This window comes from Dipodomys merriami, unplaced genomic scaffold, assembly GCF_024711535.1.
Source record: "Dipodomys merriami isolate MVZ:Mamm:240054 unplaced genomic scaffold, mDipMer1.0.p SCAF_421, whole genome shotgun sequence".
NCBI lineage: Eukaryota > Metazoa > Chordata > Mammalia > Rodentia > Heteromyidae > Dipodomys > Dipodomys merriami.
The window spans coordinates 940216-962029 of record NW_027205838.1 but is presented as its reverse complement, the minus strand read 5'-3'; the positions used below and the strand labels follow the sequence as shown (position 1 = coordinate 962029).

Below are 21814 nucleotides of genomic sequence, written 5' to 3'. Positions count from 1 at the left end.
CTCCCCCGCCACGCCTCCGCCCCGGGCACCGAGCCCGCGAGGGAAACTGAGGCACGGCGCGTCCCGGCTGTCATCGAGTCCCCTGGACGGGGCTGGAGGGGGCGTGGGGCCCGCGGCGCGGGGCCGGGTGTCACAGGCCGGGGGAGGGGGGAGACGGACGGACGGACGGCGCCGGTCCCCGGGGGGTGCGGGGTGACCCCGGGGCGGGGCGCGGGGACCCCCCTTCGCGGGGAGGCCCCGCCCCGCGCTCCCCGCCCCCCCCCCCCCCCCCCCGCGCGCTCCGGCTCCGCTCCGGCTCCGGCTCCGCTCCGGCTCCGGCTCCGCTCCGGCTCCGCTCCGGCTCCGGCTCCGCTCCGGCTCCGGCTCCGCTCCGGCTCCGGCTCCGGCTCCGGCTCCGCTCCGGCTCCGGCTCCGCTCCGGCTCCGGCTCCGGCTCCGGCTCCGGCTCCGGCTCCGGCTCCGGCTCCGGCTCCGCTCCGGCTCCGGCTCCGGCTCCGGCTCCGCTCCGGCTCCGCTCCGGCTCCGGCTCCGGCTCCGCTCCGGCTCCGGCTCCGGCTCCGGCTCCGCTCCGGCTCCGCTCCGGCTCCGGCTCCGCTCCGGCTCCGCTCCGGCTCCGGCTCCGCTCCGGCTCCGCTCCGGCTCCGGCTCCGCTCCGGCTCCGCTCCGGCTCCGCTCCGGCTCCGGCTCCGCTCCGGCTCCGGCTCCGGCTCCGCTCCGGCTCCGGCTCCGGCTCCGCTCCGGCTCCGCTCCGGCTCCGGCTCCGCTCCGGCTCCGCTCCGGCTCCGGCTCCGCTCCGGCTCCGGCTCCGCTCCGGCTCCGCTCCGGCTCCGGCTCCGCTCCGGCTCCGCTCCGGCTCCGGCTCCGCTCCGGCTCCGCTCCGGCTCCGGCTCCGCTCCGGCTCCGCTCCGGCTCCGCTCGCTCCGCGCCGGGTCTTGCGGACGCCCGGCGGGCGCGGCGGGGGCGGCGGGGCCCGGGCGGCGCGGAGCGAGCGGAGCAGCGGCGGCCGCGCGGCGGCGGCGGAGATGCGGCGGCGACGCGGCCCGGGCCCGGCCTCGGCGCTGCGACCCCGGAGCCGACGCCCGCGCGGGGGCCCGGGCTGAGCCCCGCCGGCCCCGGGATGCCGGGCTGAGCCGCCCGCCTGGCGCTGGGGACCGGACAGGTGCGCGCGGCCCCCGCCTCCTCCGCGCGGCCCCGAGGTGAGCGCGCGGGGCCGGGGGGCCGGGGCCGGGGCGGGGAGCCGGGCCGGGGGGCGCGGGGCGCGGGGCGCGGAGCCCGGCCGGACCCCCCCCCGCCCGCGGCGCACTGCGGCCCGGGGAGGCGCCGGGGTTTTTCGGGGGCCGCCGCGCGCCGCCGGGGGGGGCGGGGGCCGGAGACCCGGATGGGGCGCGGGGCGCGGGGGGCCTCCGCGCGGGACACCCCCCCCGCCGGGGTCCCGCGGGTTTTGGGGTGCGCCTCGGCGCGGGGCCGCACGGGGCGCCGGGCCCGGGGTGGGGGGCTCGGCCGAGGGGGTCCGGGCGGGGCGCCCCGGGAAGGTGCGGGGGTCCCCGCGCCCCCCGCCGCCGCCAGCTCTGGGCCGGGCCGCCGCGGGGAGGCCGCGATGGGGGGGCCCGCCGAGCGCACCCCTCCTCCCACCGCAGCGGAGGGGCGGCGGGGGTCCCCGGCCCGGGGGGGCCCCCGGAGCCGACAAAGGGGACAAAGGGAGCCTCCCCGCGCGCCGGCCCGGGGGGGGCGCCGGGGCCCCCGCGCCGCGCGGATTGGTCTCGGGGCGGGGGTCACGTGGCGCCCCCCCCCCCGCCGGGACGGGACGGGGGCTGCGGAGGGCCGCGGGGGGGGGGCGCCCCGGGCCGGGCTGGGGACCCCGGGGTCGCCTCCCCGGCCCCCGGCCGGCCCTGGGCCCCTGCGCACCCCGGGCCGCGGTTCGGGGGCGCGGGGAGCGGGCGGCGGTTTGGGGGTGTCTGGGCCGCAGGAGGGGGAGGGGGCCGTGGATTGGGCCTGGAGGCCGGGCCGGGCCTGCGCCCCGCCGCCCCGGGTTTGTCTGGGCTCCCCCCAGGCTTCGCCAAATGGCCTCCGGGAAGCGTGAAGGTGGGGTCCGCCGGGGCCGCCCCCGTCCCCCCCCCCCCGTCCCTCCCCACCGTGGGGTCCGCTCCTCCCTGAGGAACTTCAGGACGAGGCCGTGCGGGGGTCTGGGGTGCGGTCCGGGGTTGGGGGGGGACCAGACGGATACATAAATACATCAATCCCAGCGTCCACCAGGAGCCAGCCCAGCTGCCAGAGCAGGAGGGGGAAACTGAGGCCTGGGAGCCCACAGAGAAAGCCGGGGGGCTGGAGGGGGGGGTGAACCAGGCCTCTCCAGACGCAGCTGTGGGACAGGGCGCGGGGGGTCGGGTCTAGGAGCACCGCCCGCCCCCCATCCCTGCCCCGCAGGCTCCCCCAGCCCTCCCTGACTCGATGGCCATCGGAGCTGTGTGACCTCGGGCAGGTGCCTGGCCCTCTCTGTGTGTGTGGGGGGGGGGTGCTCCAGGGCGTAATGGGATCTGTGTCCTCACCCCTTCGCCTGCCTCTGCCGGCCCAGCTGGCCCCCACCAGTGCGGGGCCTCCGTCCTACCCCCCCTCTGGCCGCGGGCAGGGAAGGGGCAGTGGAGGGAGCTGGAGGAAGGGCAGCGTGGGGCTCAGGAGCCCGAGGAGTTGCTGGGCTCCGGGACCTGGAAGATAACAATCAAACGCTGCCCTTGGAAAAGGTGACCCTGACGTCAGCCAGAGGGACAGGTGAGCCAGTCCCCCGGGACAGAGCGCGCGCTGGTCACCGCTGCTCTTCTGGGAAGGAGGGTGTCCTGAGCTGACCCTGGGGTGTGGCCCCGTTCCCTGATGCTAGAGAATGGGGGGGCGGGGGGAGGAAGGAAGCAGGGTAGGGCTTGCCTGGAAGAGGGCTATGGGACTCCCCAAGAGGAAGCCTCCAGGGAGCATCAAGCGTTATCCCCCTAGAAGGTTCCAGAGCAGTAAAAGAACTAGGGATGTTTCAGATCTGGGATTACCCCCGGGGGTGGTAGGGAAAGCTGGACCCTGACTCACGGATGGGAGAAGAGGCATGGAAGAGGGGGCATTACAGCTAGGGAAAGGACGGATGTATAGGAGTTGGCCAGGAGACAGGTCGTGTCAGAGGGCCTGGGGCCGCTCCTCTAGAGTGTGGGGCCTGAGAGCTGCCCCAGCTTGTGGGTCTAACTCACGCAGCCCGTCCCTCCGTGCCTCAGTGTCCCCATCTGATGTCAGTGGTTGAGGCGGACTCATTCGGTTCTGCCCTGGTCAGATTCACAACCAGATGGGAACAAAGTCACTAACCTTTGAATTAAAGGAGGCAAGTCCAGTGTGAGGAGTGGCTGGTGGAGGGGTTGGAGGGATGGCTCAGGTTAGCCAGTGAGCCAAAGGGACCGCGGGTCCCAAGTGTGAATCCTGCTTCAGACATAGGAAGGAAAAAAAGGGGGGGGGAAGCTGTGACTGGCTTTCCTGGCTGGAAGGTGGGGGTGTCCGGGAGTGGGAGGCGGGCTGAGGAGGAAGCAGACATCAGTGCTGGGAGAAAGAACCAGCACCCAGACCCCAGGGCAGCAGCAGCCTGTGCGAAGGCCCCGCGGGCAGGACGCTGCCTGGTGAGCTGGAGGAGCAGCAAGGAGGCCTGGGTAGCCAGAGAAGAGGGAGGAGGAGGAGGAGGCCAAGAGGGGCCAGGTGGGCCCAGGGCAGGGCGCCAGGGGCTGCGGCGGGGACTTGGGCTCTGACCCTGCGGGGACGTGGGAGCCGTGGAGGGCAGTGGGCAGAGGAGGGAGGGACCGGACTCGGTGCTCAGGGGCGCCCTCTGGCGGCTGCAAGGAGGCCGAGATGGCGGTGGGTGGGAGCTGGGGACCTGGTAGGCGATGATGTTGAGGGCTGGGCAGAGGAGGAGAGAGTGTGGTTTTTGGATTCCACCACATGGCCTGGTTCAAATACCAGCCTGGCCCCTTGCTGCCAGTGAGCCACCTGCCCAGCCTGAGCTGCTTTCCCTTCCCTGCGGAGTCCCACACAGCTCCCCCATCTGTCTCTCCTCCCTCTCCCTCTCTCTTTCTGTTGGGAACACATAGTAGGTGCTGTGAGTATACAGCAGGTGCTCTTTAAGTACTGTGCTCCAGACACAGGGAAGAACAGAGGAGGATGTATTTAGTTAGTTAGTTATTTTGCCAGTCGTGGGGCTTGAACTCTGGGCCTGGGCGCTGTCCCTCAGCTCTTCAACTCAAGGCGAGCGCTCTACCACTTGAGCCACAGCGCCACTTCCAGTTTTCTGGTGGTTTATCGGAGATCAGAGTCTCATGGACTTTCCTGCCCTGCCCGGGCTGGCTTCAAACCCCGATCCTCAGATCTCAGCCTCCTGAATAGCTCGGATGACAGGTGTGTGTCACCAGCGCCCGGCTCATGCACACATTTTATAAACAAGACTGTTCTCGGGGCATCATTCAGTGGGTATTTGTTGAGTACCTACTGTGTGCCCACATTCCTGAAAGCTGGGGGACCCACCACTGCAATGACTGGGAAGCCCCCGCGCCCCCCAGAGCCCACAGCCCTGACTGTGCTCCTGGGAGGAGGAGGTCAGCCCAGAGCCCACAGCCCTGACTGTGCTCCTGGGAGGAGGAGGTCAGCCCAGAGCCCACAGCCCTGACTGTGCTCCTGGGAGGAGGAGGTCAGCCCAGAGCCCACAGCCCTGACTGTGCTCCTGGGAGGAGGAGGTCAGCCCAGAGCCCACAGCCCTGACTGTGCTCCTGGGAGGAGGAGGTCAGCCCAGAGAGGGCCAGGCCTGAGCCCGGGCTGCACAGCTGTCCGCTGGATATGTGACCGTGCATGTGTGTGTGGCTGAGAGTAGGGAAACTGAGGCCCCGGGGAAAAAGAGTTAGGATGGATGCAATGGCCCGGCAGACCCCCTCAGGCTTGTGGAGATGTCATGGGTGGGGCCCGGGGCTTCTCCTTGGCACCCCGAGAACCCCCTCCCCCCTCGCCAAGTTCCTAGACAACCCGACTGCCTGCAAAGGCAGCTGGCAGCGGCTGTAAGTGGAGCTGTAACCGGACCTGGCTGGCCGCGGTCACTCAATCCCCACAGGGGACACCAGGCCTTGCGTGGAACTGAAGGATCGAGGGGACGCCCAGCTGGGCCAGGGAGGGTGCGAGGTGGGCCCCGGGACGCACAGCAAGGGCGGTGAGCCTTGGGGCCTCCAGGAGGGTGGGGCTGGGACCCCGGGCCTGGATCTCGGCTAGTGCTCATCACATGAGTGGATGCAGGTGTGTCCGTGGGTCCCGGGTCTGGACACCGCAGGGTCAGCGTGCGGCGGGGGTGGGCCCGGGGGTTGTGGGGGTGGCCGAGGGGAGATGGAGGCAGTCAAAGAAGGCTTCCTGGAGGAGGCGGCTCCCACCCGGGCCTTCGAGGAGGGAGGTGGTGACACTTGGCATCCTGGCTGTACCAAGGCCAAGAAGGGCAGAGCGCACAGCCGGGCAGGCCTGGCGGGCCGGGGCCTGGCCGCCGGGGAGAGCCAGGGCTGCGGCCATATCTGGCTGGGAGGGGGTCTTGAACATCAGCAGGTGAAACTTGGTTCCTTTTCCTTTCTTCCTTCCTCTCTCTCTTCTTCTCTCTTTCTTTCTGGGCTGTCCTGGGGCTTGAACTCACGGCCTGGATACTATCATCCCTGAGCTTCTTTTGCTCAAGGATAAACTTTGCCACTTGCGCCACAGCGCCATTTCTGGCTTTTTGGTGGTTCATTCGAGATGAGAGGCTCAGAGACTTTTTCCTGCCTGGGCTGGCTTCGAACCTAGGTCTTCAGATCTCAGCCTCCTGAGTAGCTAGGATGACAGGCGTGAGCCACCGGCGCCCGGCTTGGCCTTGTTTGTTGAGATGGGGTTTTGCTAACTTTTTGCCCAGGCCGGCCTTGAACCACTCTGCTCCCACTCTCCCACCCCCACATAGCTGGGATTACAGGTGTATGCCACCACGCCCGGCTAGGGGCTTCTCTGTCCCCAGCCGCCAGGGGTGCACACACGGGTCCCCAGGCACGTGGTCTCATAAAGCCTTTGGTTACCCCAGGTTGGGAGGGTAAACTGAGGCTAGCTCCGTGGATGGACCCTCAGTGGCATGGCCCAGACCATCCCTCCCCCATGGTACATGGCGGCCCGTGGTTTCTGGGCTGTGGGGAAGTGCCTCAGTTTCCCTACTGTGCACAGCCCTTTGCCTCTTGCATGTTCGGATACAGGAGTTAATTTAACAATGCGTGGTATACAGCAAGGGCTGCGTAAGTGCTTGTTGTGTTCTTCTGTGGAAGTGTATACTGAGCGCTCCCTGTTGGCCAGACCCTCTTGAGGTGCTGGGGGCGGAGGGGGGGAAGGGGGGAGGATTGTGCCCTCCCCAGGGTTCGGAGGTCAGCGCGGGGGTGCTTGGGAAGCTTCCCACCTGGCCCCAGAGGGGCTGATCCTGTGGGGTCTCCCGGGAGGGGCAGGTGGGAGCTGACTTCTGGAAAGATCCCTGTGCTGGCTGGCGGGGTGGGCCGGCCCTCATCAGGACCTGTGGGAAACAAGACCAGAAGGAAGGCCCGGCCAGCCCTCGGGTACGGAATATTCCCTTCCTCTGGGGTCCCCCAGCCCTAGGCTTCCCATTTAGCAGCTGCGTCCTCTGCAGGGAACACAGCTCCCAAACCCAAGCCTCAGTTTCTCCACCGGCAAAGTGGGCTTCCGGCTTCCCCGAGCCCACTCTGCTCCTCCCTCTTGCTTCAGATGCGAACAGACAGCTGTAAGAATGAGCATTTCTTGGGTACCGGCTGTATGCCAGGCACTGTACTGGTACCACCACCACCACGGGCCTGTGAGCAGGGTCTCCTTCCCCATTTACAGAGCGGGGAAACCAGAGAGGGAGCAAGATCTGTCCTGAGTCACACAGCACAGAAGTAGCAGAGTTAAGTGGCTCAGTGGTAGAGCGCTTGCCTTGCATGCATGAGGCCCTGGGTTCGATTCCTCAGCACCACATATGCAAAAAGAAAAAAAAGCTGGAAGTGGTGCTGTGGCTCAAGTGGTAGAGCGCTAGCCTTGAGCTGAAGAGCTGAGGGACAGCGCCCTGGCCCAGAGTTCAGGCCCCATGACTGGACCCCCCAAAAAAAAAGAAGTAGCAGAGTTGGGATTTGAACTCACAGCTCGGTTCTGGAGCAAAGCCCCTAGTGTAGTTTTAGTTTGAGATGAGCACTAGGGAGGCTGAAGCAGGAGGATCCATGGCTGCAGAGACACACACACACACACACACACACACACACACACACACACACACACACACACACACACACACACACACACACACACACACACACACACACACACACACACACACACACACACACACACACACACACACACACACACACACACACACACACGGACTGAAAGCTGGGGCTTGGCCTTGCACGCCAGCCATCCATTCACAGCAGTCAGCCCTCGGGCAAGCATTGTACAGAGAATAGAAACACAGCATGTGGTCTCTATAGGCTGGAATACTATGCAGTCATGAAAAGGAAGGGACTCATCACCTGCTCCACCCTGGATGCCCCAGCCCCGGCGACAGGCCGGAGGTGGCAGATGGGAGGAGGTGGGGCCAGGGGCAGAGAGGGGATGGGGGTTCACACTGTGAACGGAGGCAGCCTGTCAGCGTCGGAGGTGGAAGGAAGGTTCTGGAAGCAGCGGGTAGGGACAGCCACACAACAAAGTGAACTTATGAGCTGCTGCCGGGCCGCGCTCTCCCACGCCGTTCAGATGGTCTGTTCTGCAGGACGTCTGTTTGTGGAAAGAAGATGCCGGAGCTGGCCAAGCACTGGGGTGGCAGGTGTTCTGGGGGGTGGGGGGAGGAAGGCACACAGACATACAGCCCCCCCTCCAGGGTAGGCTGCAGGCAGGGTCAGAGGTCAGCCTCCCCGTGTGCCAAGCAGAGTGCAGAGTCTGGGGCCCCCGAGGGGCCGGGGAAGGAAGCCACGTAAGGAAAGCTCAGGACACGTGGATTCCGGCCGTGCTGACTCACAAATCCCGGAAGCCGGGGGGTCACGGAGAGGAAAGCCAGGCGGGCCACACGGGGTCTTCCTGTTTTGGGTCCTGACTGTAGGAGATCGGCTCACCCTGGGAAGGAGGGGGGGCTCTGTTCCCCCACCCTGAAGCCACAAGGCCAGGCCAAGCCCTCCCTGCCGCTCAGATGGGGAAACTGAGGTCCCGGGTCTGCTGGAGACTTCCCAGAGCAAGGAGGCTGCTGTGATTCTGACGTGGGTCTCCCCAGGCCCAGGACGGAACCCCCTCCTTTCTGATCGGGAGGGGGCCTGGCCAAGGCCCTCCGGGCTGGGAAGGCTGGGCGCCACAGGCCCAGCCACGCGATGGGAGAAGGAAGAAGCAGGCGCCCGCGGAGGTAGTGGGGCGCCCGTCTCAGAGGTACCCAAGCTGGGGACCCAGAGGGGGCCGGGAGCAGGACCTGAGAAGGCAGTGAGATCGTCCCTACCGTTTCCGTTAGCTCCCGTGTGGTGGTCTACAAAATTCCCAGGAGCCTTTCTCCATTATTATTATTATTATTATTATTATTATTATTATTATTATTATTATTATTTGTTGTTGTTGTTGTTGTTAGCTGCCAGAGCCCAGGTGTGAACTCAGGACCTCTAGCTGGCTAGAGGTTCAAGGCTGGTGCTGTGCCCCTGGAGCCAGGCCTGCCGTCGAGCTTTTGACTGGTTCATCGAGAGATAAAGAGTCTCTGACTTTTCTGCCTGGGCTGGGCTTCGAACCACGATCCTCCGGCCCTCGGCCTCCCGCATAGCCAGGATTCCAGGCATGCGCTGCCCCCAGCCTGGCTGTCATTTTAGTTTCCAGTATTGGGGGCCGGGGGAGGGGGGGTTGAACCTAGGTCCTCAGCGCCAGCGGGCACCCTTGGGCCGGTCAGGAGCGTCCAGACGCCGCGTGGAGGCCGAGGGGCGGCGGGCTGCGCGTGGGGTCGGCTCCGTCCTTGTCCTTTCTGTCTGTCTGTCATCACCTCCTGCTCTCCGGGGCCCTCCCGCGCCTCGTCCTGAAGCTGTGCCGTGCATTGCATCGTTTGGTGGCGGTGGGGTCGGGTTTTAGTGATTAATTAGCTAATTTTTGCCACCAGTTTGGTTGTTTTTTCCAATTCCTACCCGCGTGGGAAATGCTGGCCAGGCCGTGGCGCTCCCCCTGCGGGCCGCGCGCGGGGCTGCAGGCGCGGGCTCACGCTCCCTTCCCTCCCCTTCCCTTCCTCTCTTACCTTCCCCTTCCCTCCCTCCCCTCTCCTCCCTCTCTTCCCCTCCCCTCCTCCCTCTCTTCCCCTCCCCTTCCCTCCCTCCCCTCTCCTCCCCCTTCCCCCCAGGTGTCACGCCAGCCCCCCTGGCCCTCGCCATGCGGACCCCGCGAGCGCCCCCTCCCCGCCTGGCCCTGCTGCTGCTGCTGCTGCTGGGGGTCGCCCAGGGCCTCTTCCCGGAGGAACCTCCGCCCCTCAGCGTGGCCCCCCGGGATTGTGAGTTGTGGCTGTTGAAGGGAGGGTGAGGGCGAGGAGGGGGGAACCTGGCTTCAGCCATGCTGGCCTCACACCTCCCCTAGAAATGGCCTGACCTCAGCTCCCCTCCCCCATCTCGCCTCTCCTTCACCCCCTCCCTCCTCCCCTCCCTCCCAGATCTGAGCCACTACCCCGTGTTCGTGGGCAGCGGGCCGGGGCGCCTGACCCCCACCGAGGGCGCCGACGACCTCAACATCCAGCGGGTGCTGCGTGTGAACAGGACGCTGTTTATTGGGGACAGGTATGGGGGGACTGGGGGTGCCCATGAGCACGGAGCATGGATTCAGGGTGCTGCATGCATGCCGTGTGGTGGGACCATGGGGGGCGCTGGGTGCTACTGAGCGCCACAGAGGGGTGTCCTTGGAGGAGGGGCCACTGGGCCATGGAATCAGTGGGGAACTCTCAAAGGCAATCGGAGGGCTTCTCTGAGGAGGTGACATTGGCTTGAGACCTAAATGATTTTTTTTCAGTCACAGAAACGTTCTAAGTGTTCTAGCCGGAGGGCACCGCCGGGCAAAGGCCCTGGGGCAGGAGGGAGCCTGGCCTGTGGGGGGAAGGGAGGAGGGTCTGGCTTTGACCCTGAGTGGGGTGGGAGTAGTGGAGGGCAGTGGGCAGAGGAGGGAGGGTGCCCTTGGCTGGCCACTGGTGTCTGCTGCAGTGAGAAGCTGGAAGGTTCTGGGTGCTTTTGAGGGGCAGCGTCTGCAGCACTGGCCCATGGGTTGTACTGAGGAGGAGAAAGAACAGTGGGGGGTTGGGGTTCCTCCCGGGTTGTGGGATCTGATCCTGGGCATGAACAGAGACATGCCCTCAGCAGGGGAGGTGCAGGTCTGGGGGGACCTGGGGCAGCCAGCTGGACCCCCGAGTCTGCGGGCTAGAGATGGGTTTGGAGGAGTAGCAGGGTTGTGGATTGGGCTCAGGAGGCGTGGGGGGGTAGGGAGAGCCCCAGCTCTGCACCCTGGCCGAAGGGGGTGGCGCCAGGGGCGGCGGCGGAGAGGGGGTGACCAGGGGGTGGGTGGGGAGGGTGGAGAAGGCGCCGCCTGCAGGGGTGAAGCGGGGAGGGGAGGAGCGGGGGGGCCGTGGTGTGACAGGCCTGGACCACGTGGGGACCGGGCCCTGGGGGGGGCTTTGTTGGGGCTGCTCCTGGCAGGGTCTTAGACCCCCCGGGTGGATGGGGCGCGGGTGTGGGGAGCCCCACCCCACTCACGACGCCCCTCCCGCAGAGACAACCTGTACCGGGTGGAGCTGGAGCCCCCCACTTCCACGGAGCTGCGGTACCAGCGGGTGAGGACGGGGCGCGGGGCCTGGAGCTCCAGAGGAGGAAGTGGGGGGGCGCCCTGGTGGACCCAGCCGTGCCACCAGGCACTGGCCCCCCACCCGGCTCAGGAGCTCCTTTGCCTACAGAAGCTGACCTGGCGTTCCAACCCTAACGACATCGACGTGTGCAGAATGAAGGGCAAGCAGGAGGTGAGTGGGCCCTGCCTCAGCCACACCCACCCGCCGCGGCCACGCCCACAACACACAGGCCACGCCCCGAAGAGCGCCCCCGCCGCGGCCCCGCCCCCGCCGCGGCTGCCCCGCCCCACCCAGAGCGCAAGGCCCCGCCCACCGCGCACAGGCCCCGCCCCGCCTGCATGGCCACGCCCCTAAGGGCACCCAACACGTGGCCACGCCCCCAGCCACATCCAACACGCCAGGACCACGCCCCAGCTAATCCCAGCCTGCCCTGACCACGCCCCCAATTGCATTCAGCATTCCACCACCACCGCTGGCCCAAGCTACGCCCAGCCTCCCCATTCCCCCCCCCCCAGTGCAGACCTGGTCCACATCCCCCACCCCTACCGCTGCTTTGCTCCCTTCGGAAGCCCTAAGTCCATCCGGGCTCCTCCCTCTGCCACAGCCGCGCCCACCTCCACAGAGCCACGCCCACACCGGCTTCCCTCTGTCCCCTCCCCACCCCAGGGCGAGTGCAGGAACTTTGTGAAGGTGCTGCTGCTCCGGGATGAGTCCACGCTATTCGTGTGCGGCTCCAACGCCTTCAATCCCGTGTGTGCCAATTACAGTGTGAGTCTGCCCGTGCGTGCCCATAGCCACCTCCTCCAGGATGCCTTCCTGGATCTACCCCTGCCCCAGGCTCCACAGGAGCCAGTGCTGTCCAAAGGAGGCCCTGTAGGGCTCAAGGGACCCCTGAGCGGCTAGTCATAGGACTGACCAGGATTGACTACAGACCAGAGAGGTCAAGGGACTGGACAAGGTCACACAGTAATCTGGGCTGAAGCAGGACTACTCCTGGAGTGGGAAGCTGGGAGGTTCCAGACATGGCCAGGGGAGTGGCCACTCAGGCCTGGTCCTCCTGCAGATGGACACACTGCAGCCTCTGGGGGACAACATCAGCGGTATGGCCCGGTGCCCATATGACCCCAAGCACGCCAATGTTGCCCTCTTCTCAGGTGAGTGAACCCTGGACCCCCACACCACAGGGTCAGCCAGGCCCAGGCAGGCCTAGCACAGACAGCTGGGTGACCAGTCCACTGGCTGTGGGACGGCCCAGGCCAGGAATGCAACCAGATGTCAGGGTGTGGGTAAGAGGTGGGGCGTGGGTGGGGTGCCTCGACAAAGTCTGGGGTCCGTAATTCACCCTGGGATCCAGGCTCAGCTGGGCTTGTACTAGAGCCTGTTTGGGGACCTCATCTAGGCTCAGCATATCAAGGCAGAGCTGGGTTTGATACTCATCTTGAAGCAGGAATCGGTCTAGATCGGTGTTGGGATGGTGCCTGGCTCAGCCTGGAGACAGACGCACCCCTGGGTAGGGGTTGGGTCACGGCAGGCTCTCTTCTTTTTTGGTTGGTCGTGGGCCTTGAACTCCGGGCTTGGGAGCTGTCCCTGTACTCTTCAGCTCAAAGCCAGCACTCTACTGCTTGAGCCACAGCACCACTTCTGGTTTTCTAGTGGTTTTTGTTAGAGATAAGAGCCTCACAGACTTTCCTGCCCGGGCTGGCTTTGAACCCCGATCCTCAGATCTCAGCCTCCTGAGTAGCTAGGATGACAGGCGAGAGCCACGGGCGCCTGGCTACCGCAGGCTCTTTTTTTACCCACACTGACTGCTCTGGGCCTCTCCACTGCCTCCTCTCCCCCTCCCCCTCGCTGGGATCCAGATGGAATGCTTTTCTCAGCCACGGTGACCGACTTCCTAGCCATCGATGCTGTCATCTACCGCAGCCTTGGGGACCGGCCCACCCTGCGCACTGTAAAACACGACTCCAAGTGGTTCAAAGGTGAGGCCTGGAAAGGCTACGAGCCTATACCTAGAACCTAGACATCCATCCAATCCCCCTACCAGAGTAAGAGCCCCAGAGGTGCCACAGAGAGGACTCTTACCTCATCTTTGCAATGATTGGCCTTTTTAAAAATTACTGTTATTGTTATTATGAAGGTGATGTACAGAGGGGTTACAGTTATATGTCAGGTAAAGAGTATGTTTCTTTTTGGACAGTGTCCCCTGTTCCCTTTCTCTCTCCCAATTTTTCCTCCCATCTCCAACCACAAGTTGTATAGTTCATTTTCAACACAGCATCCAGTGAGTACCACTATTGCATTAGTGTACCCTTTGTCCCTTCATTTCTGTATCCCATTCTTATGTTCCCAAAGACAGATAAATGAACAAACAAGACAAAAAGAAATCTCGATGCCTGTGGCTCACGCCTATAATCCTACCTACTCAAGAAGGCTAAGATCTGAGGATCTCGGTTCAGCCTGGGCAGGAAAATCTGAGATTTTTTTTTTTTGGGGGGGGTGCAGTCGTGGGGCCTGAACTCTGGGCCTGGGTGCTGTCCCTTAGCTCTTCAGCTCAAAGCTAGTGCTCTACCACTGAGCCACCCTCCCAGCCCCTGAGATTCTTATCTCCAGTGAACCAACAGAAAACCAGAAGTGGTGCTGTAGCTCAAAGTGGTAGAGTGCTAGCCTTGAGCAAAAGAGCTCAGGGAAAGTACCTAAGCCCTGAGATCAAGCCCCATGAACAAAACAAAACAAAAGACAAAAAGAAAAAACAAAAATAACAACAAATGCTGGGCACTGGATGGCTCATGCCTATAATCCTAGCTACTCAGGAGGCTGAGATCTGAGGATCGTGGTTCAAAGCCAGCCCGGGGAAGAAAGCCCACGAGACTCTTAAGAAAGAAAGGAAGGAAGAAAGAAAGAAGGAAGAAAGAGCAATTTTATTTATTTATTTTTTGCCAGTCCTGGGGCTTAAACTCAGGTCCAAGTGCTGTCTCTGAGCCTCTGCTCAAGGCTAACACTCGCTCTGCTACTTGAGCCACAGCACCACTTCTGGCTTTTCCTGAGTAGTTAATTGGAGATAAGTCTCATAGACCTTCCTGCCTGGGCTGGCTTCCAACTGCGATCCTCAGAGCTCAGCCTCCTGAGTAGCTAGGATGACAGGCGTGAGCCACTGGCGCTGGCAAATTAGCAAACCTGTTCATATTGCAGAGAAGCCAGCCTAGATCCCCCTTTGATCATAAAACCCACCCAGCCCCCTGGTGATGCCGGGGCCGGCTCTGCCCTCCTCTCCCACAGAGCCCTACTTTGTCCATGCGGTGGAGTGGGGCAGCCACGTCTACTTCTTCTTCCGGGAAATCGCCATGGAGTTTAACTACCTGGAGAAGGTGAGGCTCTGCTCCCCGGCAGACCAGAGGGTGCCTAGCCCCAGTGCCCTACAGCCAGACCCTGGCCACCACCCAGCTCTTCCTCATCCACTGTCTGCCCATCTTCCCATAACCCCCGCACCCACTTCCATTCTGACACCCGCAGCTCCATCCACCCAACCGTCACACCCCATCATCCCATGTCCATCCACCTCCATCTGCCATCCATCCAGCAACCTGAAACCCACCAGCATGCTAACCAGTCCACTCATATCCCATCTACCCATCCATCCATATGTCCATCCATCCAGCCATCCATTCAGCCATCCATCAGCCATCCCTTCATCTTATCTGTCCATCTGGTCATCTGTCCACCCATCTGTCTATCCAGCCATCCACCCTACAACCATCCATCCATCCATCCATCCATCCATCCATCCATCTATCATCTACCCATCCATCCACCCATCTATCTGTCCCTCTACTCATCCAGCCATCCAGTCATCTATTTCATCGGTCCATACATCTGTCCACCCACCCACCCATCCAACCATCTACCCAGCCATCCATCAATCTGTCCACCCAGCCATCCAACTCTCTACCCATCCATCTACCCATCCATCATCCATCTACCCATCCATCCAATCATCTACCCACCTAAAACCTTCAATCCATCCATCCATCAAGCTGTCCACCCAGCCATTCAACCCTCTACCCATCCATCCATCCATCCATCCATCCACCTCTCCTCTCTCCTTGTTTCCTTGTCATCCTCCCTCCTCAGGTCCTCCCTCCCTGCACCCCGCATGCTGTCTTCCCCACACTGCCCTCCATCACCCCCACCCTACCTGTCCCTCAGCCCCTCAGCCATGAATGCAGACTTGTGCACTTACCACTCCTGGAACCTTGCCCTGCTCATCTCCCTTTGTGGTGCCTTGGTTTTCCCATATGTGCAATGAGGATGTGGCTGTCCTTTGTGGGGCTTTGGGAAGGTCAGCCCAGCCTAGGTGGTGGGCAGTGTGGTCTGTGACACTCACGTTGCCCTCTGACCCCCATCTTGGCCAGGTGGTGGTGTCCCGCGTGGCCCGAGTGTGCAAGAACGATGTGGGGGGCTCCCCGCGTGTGCTCGAGAAGCAGTGGACGTCATTCCTGAAGGCGCGGCTCAACTGCTCCGTGCCAGGGGACTCCCACTTCTACTTCAACGTGCTGCAGGCTGTGACGGGGGTGGTCAGCCTGGGGGGCCGGCCTGTCATCCTCGCTGTCTTCTCCACTCCCAGCAACAGGTCAGCCAGTGGCCACAGGAGCCACAAGGGGGCAGAAACTCTGAGTTCCTTTGGTCAGAAGTAGACAGGCAGGTGGGACTTCATCCTCAGGAAAAGGGACCTTCCAGAAAAGGAGTAGGGGGGGGGGAAGAGAAGAGACATGGGACCAGACTGTGATATGAGATGGAAGAAGACAGAAGATCATTCCAAGTTGGGAGGATAGGTAGCATGTGCAAAGGCCCTGAGGCTGAGTTGGGTGTTTTAAGTCTGTGTGAGGTAGCTGGTGTGGCAGGAGTGGGGGAATGTGGTGGCAGTGGGTGGAGGAGCAGCTGGGGAGCAAGGGGCAGGAGAGGGACCAAGTCAGGTTTGTGTTTTCATAACATCCCCTGATAAGTGGGTTTGTGAGCCAAGTAGCCATGGGAGGCTGGACATTCAAATATGGTGCCTGGACATGGGGTGGTGTGGGAGGAAGCTGACAGGGCCCTGGGCAGGTGAGAGGAGGAACAAGGGGCTATCTTTGGTGCAGGGAAGGGAACACCTGGCAGGCAGCCCTGAGGTCAGGGACCATGGTGCTGCCCCCCCCAGCTCACCTCTGACCCCCCGCAGCATCCCGGGCTCCGCGGTCTGTGCCTTCGACATGACCCAGGTGGCCGCGGTGTTTGAAGGCCGCTTCCGCGAGCAGAAGTCCCCAGAGTCCATCTGGACGCCGGTGCCAGAAGAGCAGGTGCCCAGGCCGAGGTGAGGGCGCGGCGCGGGCCGGGGGCCGGGGGCCCGGGGGGCCGGGGGCGGCCAGCCCCTGCCCAGAGCAGCCGAGCCCGTCACAAACACGGGGGGACAGAGGGGCCACCCCCCCGACCTGGGGCCAGCGGAGCGTCCCCGGGGGCCACGGCTCATTTGTGGGTCCCCGGCCTCATGCCCCCCCAGGCCCGGCTGCTGCGCGGCGCCCGGCTCGCAGTACAACGCGTCCAGCGCACTGCCCGACGACATCCTCAACTTCGTCAAGACGCACCCGCTGATGGACGAGGCGGTGCCTTCGCTGGGCCACGCCCCCTGGATCGTGCGCACTCTGATGCGGTCAGCGCTGGGGGGCGGGGCCTCGCTGGGGGCGGGGCCGGGCTAAGGGGTGGGCCTTGGGAGGGGCGGGGCCCTAACGGGAGGGAGCCTTGTGGAAGTGTGGGCAGACCTGTCCTGGGTGGTAGGCGTGGCCTCGCTAAGCCACGCCCCCATGTTTCACAGTAGTGCCATCAGCGCGTGGGGGCGGAGCCTGAGCCGGTCCAGGCTGTGGGCGGGGCCTGTGGAGGCGGGGCCTGAGGTGGACAGTGGCTCTGAGCCCTGGCCAGGGGGTGTCTGAGTAAGGGTGAGGCAGGGGCTGTGAACATCCTAGCTGATCAGGAAACATCTGAGGCTCGAAGTTCCAAGCCAGCCCAGGCAGAAAAAGCCCCCTCTTATCTCCAATTAACCACTCAGAAACCGGAAGTGGAGCGGTGGCTCCAGTGGTAGAGCGCTCACCTTGAGCGCAAAGAGGCTCAGGTACCGTGCCCAGGCCCTGAGTTCAAGACCCACAACTGACAAACTAGAGAAAGAACGAACGAAAGCAAGCAAGCAAGCAAGAGATCGGGAAAGGGGAGGAGCCTTGTCTAAGGGAGGGCTGGACCTTGTGGTGGGCGGAGACTTCTCAGGTCACACCCCCACGGGCCCTGAGGCCGGCAGCGCTGGTGGGTGGGGCTTAGTTAGGGGAAGGGGCGGGGCGCGGGCGGGCCTGGCTGGGATGTGGGTGGGGCCTCGTCAGAATGGGGCGTGGCCTGGCGGAGCAGGAGCAGATGCCAGCAGTGGGCCTAGTCCAGGCTAGGGGACCGGGCGGGGCCCTGCGCAGGCTGTGTGGTGGCGAGTGTGAACTTCCTACCGGGGGTCACTTGCAGCTCAGCTCACCTCACCTCTCTGGGGGCCCCGTTTGTCCACGTGCACTCGCGTAACCATGCAGGGGGGGTGGACTCTTGGTGTCCAGGAGGCCTCAGCCTGACACCCCCTCCCGCCCCTCTCTCCGCCCGCAGGCATCCGCTCACCCGGGTGGCCGTGGACGTGGGCGCCGGGCCCTGGGGCAACCAGACGGTGGTCTTCCTGGGCTCTGAGGTAGGCACTGTCCTCAAGTTCCTCGTCCGGCCCAACGCCAGCCACTCGGGGACCGCGGGACCCAGTGTCTTGTTGGAGGAGTTTGAGACCTACCGGCCGGACAGGTGAGGCCAGGCATGGCTGGGGAGGGTGGGCCTGCAGGCGGAGAGCCCAGGGCTCACTCCTCCTCGTCTGGGGTGCCCAGGTGCGGACGACCCGGCAGCAGTGGAGAGACGGGGCAGCGCCTGCTGAGCCTGGAGCTGGACGCGGCCTCGGGCGGCCTGCTGGCGGCCTTCCCTCGCTGCGTGGTGCGCGTGCCTGTGGCCCGCTGTCAGCAGTACTCAGGGTGCATGAAGTGAGTGCTCGCACCCACCCTCTGCCAGCCCTGGGTGGGGAGGATGGGAGGTGACAGAGAAGGGGAGGGAATAACCCGTGCAAAGGCCCTGGGGCAGCATGAGCAGCATGAAGGCCCATGTGGCTGAGCTAGGGGCAGAGAGGGAAACACAGGTAGTGCAGGATGGACTTTGATTCTGAGGGAGGTGGAACTCTGGGCGTGAGAACGAGGTAGGGATGGGATGGAGGCTGTTTGTAGCTCTATCCGGGTGGTGGCTGTGGAGGGAGCACCGCTGGGCTTGGTGTGAGCACCGAGCCTCCCCCCCAAACAAAAAAGATCAGGACCCACATCCTAGGCCAGCTTGCCTAGGCTCTGCAACTTGGTCTGCAGTTAACTTCCTGGGTGAGCTCAGCAAGGCCCAGAGCACAGTGGGACCTTGAGGTGACTATGGATTGCTCCTTTAGGAACTGTATCGGCAGCCAGGACCCCTACTGTGGATGGGCCCCGGACGGCTCTTGCATTTTCCTCAGTCCAGGAACCAGGTACAGAAGAAGGGGGTTGGCATCTGACCCCTGACCCCCGAGGGTCTCCACTCCGCTGGGTGAGGGCCTCTGCTAACTGTCCCTCTGTCCCTCTTAGAGCCACCTTTGAGCAGGACGTGTCCGGGGCCAGCACATCAGGTTTAGGGGATTGCACAGGTGAGTACTGGAGGGGGGTGGTGCTAGACTGGGACCCCCATCCCCGCCGTGCTGCAGGTTAAGCTTCCATGGGTCCCACTTGTGCAGGAAGGAAGAGGCAGATTCCAAAATGCAGGGGCACTGAGCAGACTCCCAGAGGGACAAGAGGCGCTTGAATAGACAGTCACGTTAGGAGTGGGCTCAAATGGTAGGGCTCTTGCTTCAGATGTGCGAGGCCCTGGAGTTCCACTCTCGGCACAGAATTCAAAAGAGTTAGGGCCAGGCGTGGTGGCTTACCTCTGTAATCCAGTATTTAGGAGGTAGAGGCTGGGGAGATCTTGGGTCAGAGCCAGCCGAGGCCAGCCTTTCTGGAGACCCACAACACAACTAATAAGCCAGGTGCAGCGATTCCAACCTGCCGTTCCCAGGAGGCAGCAGGAGAAACGGATCTTAATCCTCAGGCAAAGGTGCCAGGACCCTATCTAAGAAGTGATGAGAGTCCCAAGAACTCTGGGTTTAGATCCAGCGATAGGGGGCGTGGCTCAGATGATAGAGGTCACACTCAAGATCTAGGGGGCGTGGCTCAGGGTGTGACGCAAGTGCCAGGGGCGTGGCTCGAGCGTAGGGGGCGTGGCTCCACTGAGTAGGCCACATTCAAGTGATGGGGTTGAGACTCCAACGACAGGGGGCGTGACTGGAATCGTGTGGGCGGGACTCAGGCTATAGGGGCGGGGCTTGCGCGGGGCGGGGCTCAACAGGTCACATTCAAGGATGGGAGTGTGACTCCAGCGGCAGGGGGCGTGGCAGGAGCCGTGTGGGCGGGGCTCAGGCTGTAGGGGTGTGGCTGGCGCGGCGAGGCATGACTGAGGGGAGCCACGCACTAGCGGTGGGGGCGTGGTTTACGCCGTAGGGGGCGTGGCTCGTTCCCAGGGCGGGCCGGGCGGGGCGGGGACCAGAGCCGGCCTCGGCCGTCACCTCCCCGCCCTCCCGCAGGACTGCTGCGCGCCAGCCTGTCGGAGGAGCGCGCGGGGCTGGTGTCGGTGAACCTGCTGGTGACGTCGTCGGTGGCGGCGTTCGTGGTGGGCGCCGTGGTGTCGGGCTTCAGCGTGGGCTGGTTCGTGGGGCTGCGCGAGCGGCGCGAGCTGGCGCGGCGCAAGGACAAGGAGGCCATCCTGGCGCACGGCGGCGGCGAGGCGGTGCTGAGCGTGAGCCGCCTGGGCGAGCGGCGGGCGGCGGGCGGCGGGGGCCGCGGCGGGGCCGGCGGCGGGCCGGGGGTGCCCCCCGAGGCCCTGCTGGCGCCCCTCATGCAGAACGGCTGGGCCAAGGCCACGCTGCTGCAGGGGGGCCCGCACGACCTGGACACGGGGCTGCTGCCCACGCCCGAGCAGACGCCGCTGCCGCAGAAGCGCCTGCCCACCCCGCACCCGCACGCGCACGCGCTGGGGCCCCGCGCCTGGGACCTGGCCCACCCCCTGCTGCCCGCCTCCGCCTCGTCCTCGCTGCTGCTGCTGGCCCCGGCCCGGGCCCCCGAGCAGCCCCCCGCGTGCGCCGAGCCGGGCCCCGACGGCCGCCTGGGCGGCCCCCGATCGGGGCGCGCGTCCCACGGGGGCGACTTCCCGCTCACGCCGCACCCCAGCCCGGACCGCCGGCGGGTGGTGTCGGCGCCCACCGGGCCCTTGGACCCAGCCTCGGCCGGCGACGGCCTGGCGCGGCCCTGGAGCCCCCCGCCCACCGGCAGCCTGCGGAGACCCGGGCCGCCGGGGCCCCCGGCCGCCGCCCTGCGCCGCACGCACACGTTCAACAGCGGCGAGGGCCGGCCCGGGGACCGCCACCGCCGCCCGCACGCGCGGCCCAGCACGGACCTGGCCCACCTCCTCCCCTATGGGGCGGGGGACCGGACTGCGCCCCCCGTGCCCTAAGGCGGGGCGCCCCGCACCCCAACCCCCGTGCCTCTGCGGTGCCAACCCGGGAGCCGGAGGGGGCGCCCGGCGGCCCGGCCCCCCGCGTGGGGGGTGCCCCCCACCCCGGCCACGCGCAAGCACAAGCCGCCCCCCCCCCCGCCGTGCCCGCCGGGGGGCCGGGGGGGGGGCGGGCGGCGGGCCCCGGACGGAGGCCGCCCCGCCCCCCGCGCGGACGCGGCGGCTTCTTTTGCATTTTTGTTTTTGTAACTAATTGCACAACTCCGTTCTCGGGGTTGGTGGCCGGGGGCGCGGGGGGGGCCTCGGCGTGGGGCGCGGCCGCGGGGCACCGCTGCAGACCCGCGCCCCCGGCCCGCCCGCCAGGCTCCCCCGGGCCCTGCGTGTGCGTGTGTGTGTGCGCGTGTGCGTGCGTGTGCGTGTGCATGCTGTGTCGTGTGCAAGGGGCCGCGGGAGGCGTGCGTGCGTGCGAGGCCGCCTGGTGGCCCAAGTGTGCCGAGCGTGGGACCCGAGCTGGGGGGAGGGGGGCTCCCCAGCATTGGCTGAGCCGATATTGGGGCTTCCAGAAAGCCTGGGGCTTCTGGGGTACCGGATTGGAGTTTGAGTTCCTCCCCCCCCCTCCCCTAGAGGAGTGGAGGGGGGCGGGTCAGGGTTCAGGGAGACGTGGAGGGGGGGGCCTGCCGGGTGTCACCCTGGGCAGCCGCTGTCGGAAGGGCTGGTGGAGCTGGGGGGCCCTGAGGGGTGCTGCGGAGACTTGGCGGCCCCCACCCCCTGTGATCGCAGGCCCCCCGGGTGGCAGACCGGCCCCCCACCGCCCGCTCCCTTTGTGACCTCCCCCACGGCTGGGGCCAGCCAGCCAGCCGAGCATGCCACGTGGCCGCCCAGCCCTGGATCCTCTCCGCCCCTCCCCAGCCCCTCACCTCAATAAAACTCTGTTTACAACCACCGGCCCCCCAGACTCCGCCTCTGCTCTGTTGCCTGGGGGGTGAGGGCCCCCCCACCCCCAACCCTGGATATACCAGTAGTTCACTCCTGTCATCCTAGTCTCAGGAGGCTGAGGTCTGAGGATCGCGGTTCAAAGCCAGCCCGGGCAGGAGAGACCATGAGACTCCTATCTCCAATAAACCACCAGAAAACCGGAAGTGGTGCTGTAGCTCAAGTGGTAGAGCGCTTGCCTTGAGCTGAAGAGCTGAGGGACAGTGCTCAGGCCCAGAGTTCAAGCCCATGACCAAAAGAGAAAAAATCTAGGGAGTTGGGTGTCACTTGTGGGCGGGCGGGAAGGAGCTGGGAATGATGCTGG

At 65.1% G+C, this 21814-nt stretch overlaps 1 protein-coding gene across 2 annotated transcripts; it reads left to right on the top strand.

Moving 5' to 3' along the window:
• The first annotated feature begins 1027 nt into the window (after positions 1-1027).
• Positions 1028-21464, top strand: LOC138807603 (semaphorin-6B). Of its 2 annotated transcripts, none has more exons than XM_069993386.1 (17): positions 1028-1195; positions 9394-9540; positions 9697-9820; positions 10800-10860; positions 10981-11043; positions 11539-11640; positions 11936-12026; positions 12732-12851; positions 14149-14237; positions 15282-15499; positions 16085-16216; positions 16403-16552; positions 17530-17712; positions 17793-17942; positions 18386-18463; positions 18561-18619; positions 19592-21464. In XM_069993386.1, exons 2-17 carry the CDS (start codon positions 9423-9425, stop codon positions 20515-20517), a joined length of 2664 nt encoding a protein of 887 aa, XP_069849487.1. In that variant the 5' UTR covers positions 1028-1195; positions 9394-9422; the 3' UTR covers positions 20518-21464. The 2 variants fall into 2 exon arrangements, with proteins under 2 accessions (XP_069849487.1, XP_069849486.1); XM_069993385.1 differs by lacking the exon at positions 1028-1195 and adding an exon at positions 8052-8453.
• Positions 21465-21814: the final 350 nt, after the last annotated feature.

Bases quoted from the DNA above. Each gene is read 5' to 3' on its own strand.
- LOC138807603 (XM_069993386.1), top strand. From the start codon at position 9,423: ATGCGGACCCCGCGAGCGCCCCCTCCCCGCCTGGCCCTGCTGCTGCTG. The intron at 9,821-10,799 runs GTATGGGGGGAC...CCCCTCCCGCAG, and splicing joins ACGCTGTTTATTGGGGACAG to AGACAACCTGTACCGGGTGG. The intron at 18,620-19,591 runs GTGAGTACTGGA...GCCCTCCCGCAG, and splicing joins AGGTTTAGGGGATTGCACAG to GACTGCTGCGCGCCAGCCTG.